This window comes from Mastomys coucha, unplaced genomic scaffold (genome assembly GCF_008632895.1).
Source record: "Mastomys coucha isolate ucsf_1 unplaced genomic scaffold, UCSF_Mcou_1 pScaffold5, whole genome shotgun sequence".
In the NCBI taxonomy this organism is placed as follows: domain Eukaryota; kingdom Metazoa; phylum Chordata; class Mammalia; order Rodentia; family Muridae; genus Mastomys; species Mastomys coucha.
The window spans coordinates 15,688,298-15,696,352 of NW_022196911.1; the positions used below are offsets into that span (position 1 = coordinate 15,688,298).

The window sequence follows — 8,055 nt, forward strand, 5'->3', positions numbered from 1 at the left end:
TTCAGATAAATTGAAATCATGTAACTTTTCTCATCATAATGCAATAAAAGTTTTTTTAAAAAAATAATAATTAAAATGAAAATAAAAACAATCACAGGGCATGATGATGCATGCCTTTAACCCCAGAACTTGGGGAGGCAGAAACAGGAAGATCTCTGAGACTCTGAAATTGGTATGTATAGAAGGTTTCAGGTCAGCAGGGGCTATATACATAGTGAGGCGCATCTTTTAAAAGTATATAGCTCCAGCAGGGCAGTGGTGGCACATGCCTTTAATCCCAGCACTTGGGAGGCAGAGGTAGGCGGATTTCTAAGTTCAAGGCCAGCCTGGTCTACAGAGTGTGTTTCAGGACAGCCAGGGCTATACAGAGAAACCCTATCTTGAACCCACCCTCTCCCCCCAAAAAGTATATAGCTCCAAATAAATCCAGTGTTCTGATTTTGGTCTTTTTGTGTCAAAGTCGGTTCCCTTTCTCCTCCTCCTTCTCTGTCTCGCCCCCTGCAGGTCAAATACACACCTAGCATGCATCCAGTACAGTGATGACCGGTCTTGAGTTTCTCTTCTTCTGCCCTTTGCATTTTAATATGTACGTGAATTGAGATTACAAGTAGCCACAAAATGTCCTTTTTCCAAGTTAAGAAAGAACAATATTTATTACTGGGCTCAAGTTCTACTTCCTGCCTACCGCAAACTAAACTCAATCCTAGGAAATGCTCGCCACAAAGTGGGGGCACCAGAGGTAAATCCACAGTGCCACCTGGTGGTCCCCAGGAGAGTGACACAGAGCCTGGCATTCATGAATGAGGACTAGCTAGCCACCATCCTTTGACAGACCTCAGCCATCTCTGTACCACATCTCAAGGCAGGAGTCAGGTCAGGTCTGCTTGAGGTCACAACGGAGCCCCAGTTCAAAACAGTGGAGTTGATCAAACATTCAGCCTTATAGATATCAGTCCACACTCCATAGGAAGTTCTAAATCCTTGCCTGTTATGAAAGAAAATTTTTCTTTTTTTTTTATTAGATATTTTCTTTATTTACATATCATATATCTCCTTTCCCAGTTTTCCCTCTGGAAAAAAGAAAGAAAGAAAAAAAATAAAAACCAAAACCCTGTTCCCTCCTCCCTCCCCCTGTTCACCAACTTACCCTCTCCTGCTTCCTGGCCCTAGTATTTTGCTACACTGGGGCATAGAACCTTCACAGGACCAAGGGCCTCTCCACCCACTGATGACCAACTTGGCCGTCCTCTGCTATATATATGCTGTTGGAGCCATGAATACCACCATGTGTGCTCTTTGGTTGGTGGTTTAGTCCCTGGGAGCTCTGAGGGTACTAGTTAGTTCATATTGTTTTTTTGTCCTGAAAGAAAAATTTTCTAAAGATGAATCCTAAGCTCTAAGGATCCACCCAAATGCAAATAGCAGTCCTAATAAGAAAATGCATATCTCTAAGTGCCCAAAATTAAAAAAAAAAGAAAAAAAAAAGAGAAAAGTCAAATAAATTAATGATGCACCTTAAAGCCTTAGAAAAATCAGAACAAGGGCTGGTGAGATGGCTCAGCAGGTAAGAGCACTGTCTGCTCTTCCGAAGGTCATGAGTTCAGATCCCAGCAACCACATGGTGGCTCACAACCACCTGTAATGAGATCTGACGCCCTCTTCTGGTGCATCTGAAGACAGCTACAGTACACTCATTTATAATAATAAATAAATCTTTAAAAAAAGAAAAAGAAATAATGAATACAAGACAATCCAAAGAATCAGTGAAATGAAGAGTTATTTCTTTAAAAAGACTGACAACCTCTTAGCTAAATCAACTAAAAGACAGAGAAGACCTAAACTTGTAAGATCAGAAATGTAAATGGAAGATATTACAATAGATACCACCAAGACTCAGAAAACCATAAGAACATACTTTACAAATCTTTTTAAAAATCTAAAAGAAATGGATAAAATTAGTAGACATATGACCTACCAAAATCAAATCAAGATGAAAAAAATAATTTAAATAGTCCTATACCCAGCAGCAATACTGACACAGTCATAAAAATCTCCCAACTGAATAAAAACCCCAGGTTCAGACGTATTCACTACATAGTTCTATGTATCCTTCGCAGAAGAATGTAGACCAATATTTTGCAAATCACCCTATAAAGTAGAAAAGGAACGAAATTTCCAAACCTTTTTTTTATCAATATCAATCATACTGATACCAAAACCAGGCAGAGACATTAAGAAAATTATAGACTGATCCCTCTCATCAGTACAGATGCAACAGTTCTCAATAGAATACTAGCAGACTAATTCAAGATCACATCATTCACCCTCACATTGACTTCATTAAAGAGAGGATTCAACATATATAAATCAATAAATGTAATTTGTCACATAAGTAGACTCAAATACAGAAACCAACTAAATTCAGGAAAAGTCTTTGACTAAATCCAGTATCTCTTCATGAAATATTTGCTACAGAATCTATGGATATAGGGGACATGATTGACAACATAATAAAGTCAATACTCAACAAGCCCATAAACAACATTATGGTAAAGGTAAAAAAATAGTTGTAGCATTTTTACTAAAATAAGAAACAAAGCTTTCGTGCTCGCTTCGGCAGCACATATACTAAAATTGGAACGATACAGAGAAGATTAGCATGGCCCCTGCGCAAGGATGACACGCAAATTCGTGAAGCGTTCCATATTTTTCAACAGGGGTTTGTTTTTGTTTGTTTTTTTGTTTTTTGGAGGGGAAACTGGGAAAGGAGAAATTCGCATGTAAATAAAGAAAATATCTAAAATAAAAAATAAAAAAAAAAGAAACAAAGCTTTCTCCATTCCTATTCAACATAGTGCTTGAAGTCTTAGAGCAGAAGAGAAAAAAATAGATATAAATAGGAAAGTTAAAAATATTCCTGTTTGCTGATGAAATGATTGTAATATAAGAGATACTATCCACTCCAACAGAAACCCCCTAGAGCTGATAAACACTTTCAAAGTGTTAAGTTACAAAATTAGCATATAAAAAAGCAGAAGCTCCTGCATACCAATGACAAGTGTGCTGAGAAGTCCAGGAGACAACCTCCTTCATAGCATGTGCACGTGCGCGCGCGCGCGCGCGCGCGCGCGCGCGCACGCACACACACACACACACACACACACACACGCACGCACGCACGCACACAGATAAATAAATAAATAAATATAAAAATAAAAAATAAAAATAGAAACTCTAACCTAAACTTAAAACACAGACACAATACAATTTCAGTAAAAATCCTAAAAACATTATTTAGAGATGTAGAGAACAACAAAAAAAAAATCTTAAAATATGGAAGCACAAAAGATTGCCAAAACAACTAGACCACTGTCGATGGCATCACCATACCTGACTTCAAGTTACACTACAGAGCCATTATAATAAAAACAACATGGTACTGGCTCAAAACCAGACATCTAGGTGAACAGAATAGAGGGCACAGATCTAAGTCCATGCATCTTCAGCCACCTGGTTTCAACAGAGATTCCAAAAATATACATTGGAGAAAAGACAATTGTCTTAGCAAGTGCTGCTGGGAAAAGTCTATAGACTGAAACTTGATGCTATCTCACCCTGCACAAAAATTAACACGGCAACATAGAATCTGAAACTCTGAAACATTTAGAGCAAAAAGTTGGCAGTATGGGGCTAGAGAGGATTCAGTGGTTAGGATCACTGCTTTCCCTGAGGTTCTGTGTTCGATTCCCAGTATCTAGGAAATGTTTCCCAATCTGTGTAAATAAAGTTCTAGGGGGCCTGATGCCTTTTGGCTTCCATGCTGCATAGACATACATGCAGGCAAAATACCCATATACATAAAATAAAAAATTTTAAAGAGAGTACACGTCACCACATAGGCATAGGTAAGAACTTTATGACTAGGACTGCAGTCAAATGGGAAATAAGACTAACAATTTAACAAATGAGAGCTTGAGAAAGTTCTGTACAACAAAGAAAACTCAAGCAAGTGAAGAGCAGCTCACAGAAAATCTCTGCTGTATATTTGATAGAGGGTTATTATCTAGAATACACAAAGAACAGTGACAACAAAAACACACCAAGAAAACAATGGGTAAAAGTGCTGACCACTATTATGTGGCAGACTTTCCCTAGGGAGGGGCAGCATCCTGCCTACTCACCCTCCCGATGACGCCTTCAGTAGATGGAAGTATGCACACCACCAAAATCCAACTCGGTGAACCAATGAGTTCTATTGAGGATATTTATGAGAATATGGGTGAGGAGTTACTTAGAGGAGAGATGACTCAAAGATGTCTGCATAAGCAAAGCCCACTCCAGCACAAATGACAGCTCACGGAAGCTGGAAGCTTGGATCATAGTGGAGAGCCTGCAGGAGGCTCAACAGGGTGGAGTGTCCTCTCTGGGTGTCTCAGGTCTAAACCTCTTCCAAGATCTGTGGGTTTCTGCTTCCAGGCAACTGGTCTAGTTTCAAAGCCTTCTTTGTAGCTTGGTTTGTCTGAGAGTAATTCTGAACGGTCTGTTTTGTTTAATCATGGAGGGAGGATCTTAGTGAATCTGGTCCGTTTCAGTGAATCTCTTCAGGTATTTTTTTCTTTTTTTTAAAGATTTATTTATTATAAATAAGTACGCTGTAGCTGTCTTCAGACACACCAGAAGAGGGCGTCCTATCTCATTACAGATGGTTGTGAGCCACCATGTGATTGCTGGGATTTGAACTCAGGACCTTTGGAAGAGCAGTTGGTGCTCTTACCTACTGAGCCATCTCACCAGCCCCACCCTTCATGTATTTTAAGTTGTTTACCTTCTGTCTTAAAGCACTTACCTACAGGGTGGAATGTTTCAATAAGGAAATAGCTACACAACATTACCCAGGTTCTATCTCCAGGGTCCATATAGTGGAGAGAACTGATATATTGTCCTCTGACCTCTACATTTGCACTATGGCACAGGTGTGTGAGTGCATCTGTGTGTGTGTGTGAACACAAGCCCATTAATTTTAAAAATAACCCATATTTTACTTTTACTTGTTTATGTGTACAGGTGTTTTGCCTACATGTGTGTCCATATACCTACCACATGCATGCCTGTTGCCCACATATCCCAAATGAAGATGGTATAGATCCCCTGGGGCTGGAGTTAGAGATGGCCCAGAGTTGCCATGTGGGTACTGAGAATTAAACTTGGGTCTTCTGGAAAAGCAGGTGTTAACTGCTGATAAGTGTTTCTTAACATCTCTCCAGCCCCATATCCTAATTTTAAAAAGTTGGTTATGGAACTCTTGTAGTTTCATTCTCTTGCTCTCATAAACACCATGACCAAAGGCTTGCGGAGGAAAGGATTTATCTGGCTTATACTTCCCAGTTATCATCTCTCTGAAGAAGTTAGGGCAAGAACTCAAGGAAGGAACCTGAAGGTAGGAGTCATGGAAGAGTACTCCTTACTGGTTTGTTCTATGGCTTGTTCTGAGCCTTATAATCAGCTAGGTTTCCTATATAGCTTAGGCCTACATACCTAGGAATGATGCTGCCTGCAGTGGGCTGGACCCTTACATAGCAATTTCTTACAGACGTGGTCACAGCCCAGTCTGATCCAGGCAATTCTTCAGTTGTCCCTTTTCCCAGATGACAATCAGGATGCTTCACTCCTTGCCAACTTAGCACGCAAACCACTGGTAAACTATAACCCTTTACTTCTTATTTGTCACCATTTTCTCATGTTAGTATAATGTAAAATACAATTTAAAAAACCTGTCTTTTGGGCTGGCAAGATGGCTCAGCGGGTAAGAGCACTGACTGCTCTTCCGAAGGTCCTGAGTTCGGATCCCAGCTACCACATGGTGGCTCACAACCACCCGTAATGAGATCTGACGCCCTCTTCTGGTTCATCTGAAGACAGCTACAGTGAATTATGCCGGAGCGAGCAGGGCAGGAGTGAGCCAGGACTGCAGAGGTCCTGAGTTCAATTCCCAGGAGTCACACACATGATGGCCATCTGTACAGCTACAGTGTACTCATACACATAAAATAAATAAAAATAAATCTTTAAAAAAACAAAAAAACAAAAAAAACCTCTTTCTAGAGGAACTGAGTTCAGTTCCTAGCAACCATGTCAGATATAACTCCAGATCCAGGGAAGCTGATGGCCTCCGGTCTCCAAGGGCACCTGTATGTATGTGCACACACCTCCCCTTCCCCTCTTAAAAATAAAACTGAAGTTGAAAATTCCAGTGCTTTAAAAGTACAAGGACTCAGGCTTGAGAGATGGCTCAGCAGTTGAGAGCACTGGTTGCTCTTCCATAGGTCTTGAGTTCAATTCTGAGCAACTACATGGTGGCTCATCTTTTTAAAAAAGATTTTATTTATTATTATACATAAGTACAGTGTAGCTGTCTTCAGACACACCAGAAGAGGGCGTCAGATCTCATTACAGATGGTTGTGAGCCACCATGTGGTTGCTGGGATTTGAACTCAGAACCTTCGGAAGAGCAGTCAGTGCTCTTACCTGCTGAGCCATCTCGCCAGCCCCATGATTCTTTAGTCCTAACTAAAAAGCAACTACACCCCTTCCCCTGACCCTGGGACAGGGTTTCTGTGTGTAGCCCTGGCTGTCCTGGAACTCACTCTGTAGACCAGGCTGGCCTCAAACTCAGATATCTGCCTGCCTCTGCCTTCCAAGTGCTGGGATTAAAGGCATGTGCCACCACTGCCCAGCGCAACTACACATTCTTAATCCAAATGGCCCTGATAGTCTTTCTTCTTTTGAAGGCATCATAATCCAGGTCTTCATAGCACTACCTTCCGAGTTCCCAAGGAACAACCCATTAAGTTCTGAGCACTCAATGGTCTGAGGCCAACCTGGTCTACGGAATGAGTTCCAGGACTGCCAGAGGTCATTACACAGAGGAACTGTCTCAAAAACCCAAACAAACAAAATGATCAACAATACAAATGACAAGTACTGACATTGATTTGGGAAAAGTAAATCTCAAAATCAATTAATATATCCAGATAAAGAAAAGGAATTATTTTATTAGTGGCTTTATTTTTCATTATATGTATTTGTATGTGGGCATGTGGATGTATCTTTCAAGGCCAGAAGAGGGCTCTGCATCCCTGGAACTGGAGTTGCAGGTGGGTGCTAGGAATCAAAATTAGGTCCTCTGCAAGAGCTATACTTTTTTAACTGGTGAGTTAAAAATCCCAACTCCTAAGGAGGAAATCCTTCCCAGTTTGTCATGCTTAGAGAAGACCCAGTGTAAGAAAATGAGTACTTTACATTTCTTTTTAATAAAACAAACTTGTGCCACAGCTCCAATATATGACCCACACATCAGTCTTTCCGCAGGGGCACCGTCTCCTCCCTGATGCCCTCTTTGGTCACGATGCAGATCCTGAGGGCATCTCCAGTATACACATCCCTCTCAGCAGCAGAAATGAAGACATCTTTCACCAGCCTCATGGCTTTGTCCAGAGTTAGGGGCACATGCTCCACGTTCTGCATATTTTTGAAACCAACCTGGAGAAACAGAAACTCATATGGAGCATCATGTGACCCCAAGACCTAAGGAAGGCCCCAATCTCCCACAGCATATATCTCCATGTCCCAGGATTTGAACTGGATGTATCAGGTCACATCAGAATATCTTCCAGATCAAGGATAGTCTTGTCCCAGCTTAAACACAACAAAAATGGGGCAATGCTCCCAATTTCACAAAAACATAAACACATGGAAGCAGATACAGATACTGTAAAAAACATAACAAGGAGGGAGGGAGAGGGGCCAAGGCAGCCCATGAGTAGGCAGCTCCATCAGAAAAATGTGCAGGGTTATCTAGAAAGAGGGGGCGTGGCTTCAGCTGAGAACATGTCTCCATCAGTCTGGCCTGTAGGCAAGTCTGTAGGACAGTTTCCAGATTAATGCTTGATGCTGGAGAACCCAGCCCACTGTGGGCGGGTGTATAAGGAAGCCGTGGGCAGGTGTATGAGGAAGCCGTGGGCGGGTGCGTGAGGAAGCCGTGGGCGGGTGCGTGAG

The 8,055-nt window shown here is 41.4% G+C and overlaps 1 protein-coding gene and 1 non-coding gene across 2 annotated transcripts in view; one reads left to right on the plus strand and one right to left on the minus strand.

Annotated features, from left to right (window-relative positions):
* Positions 1-2,604: 2,604 nt before the first annotated feature.
* On the plus strand, positions 2,605-2,711 carry LOC116079294. The gene has a single exon (XR_004113867.1). It is a non-coding gene; the product is annotated as a U6 spliceosomal RNA (small nuclear RNA).
* Positions 2,712-7,291: 4,580 nt separating this feature from the next.
* Psmb1 (proteasome 20S subunit beta 1) overlaps positions 7,292-8,055 on the minus strand; it is a 14,665-nt gene continuing 13,901 nt past the window's right edge. The window contains exon 6 of the mRNA XM_031355182.1: positions 7,292-7,539. Coding sequence (XP_031211042.1) covers positions 7,354-7,539 — 186 coding nt within the window. The 3' untranslated portion in view covers positions 7,292-7,353. The remainder of the gene's footprint in view (positions 7,540-8,055) is intronic.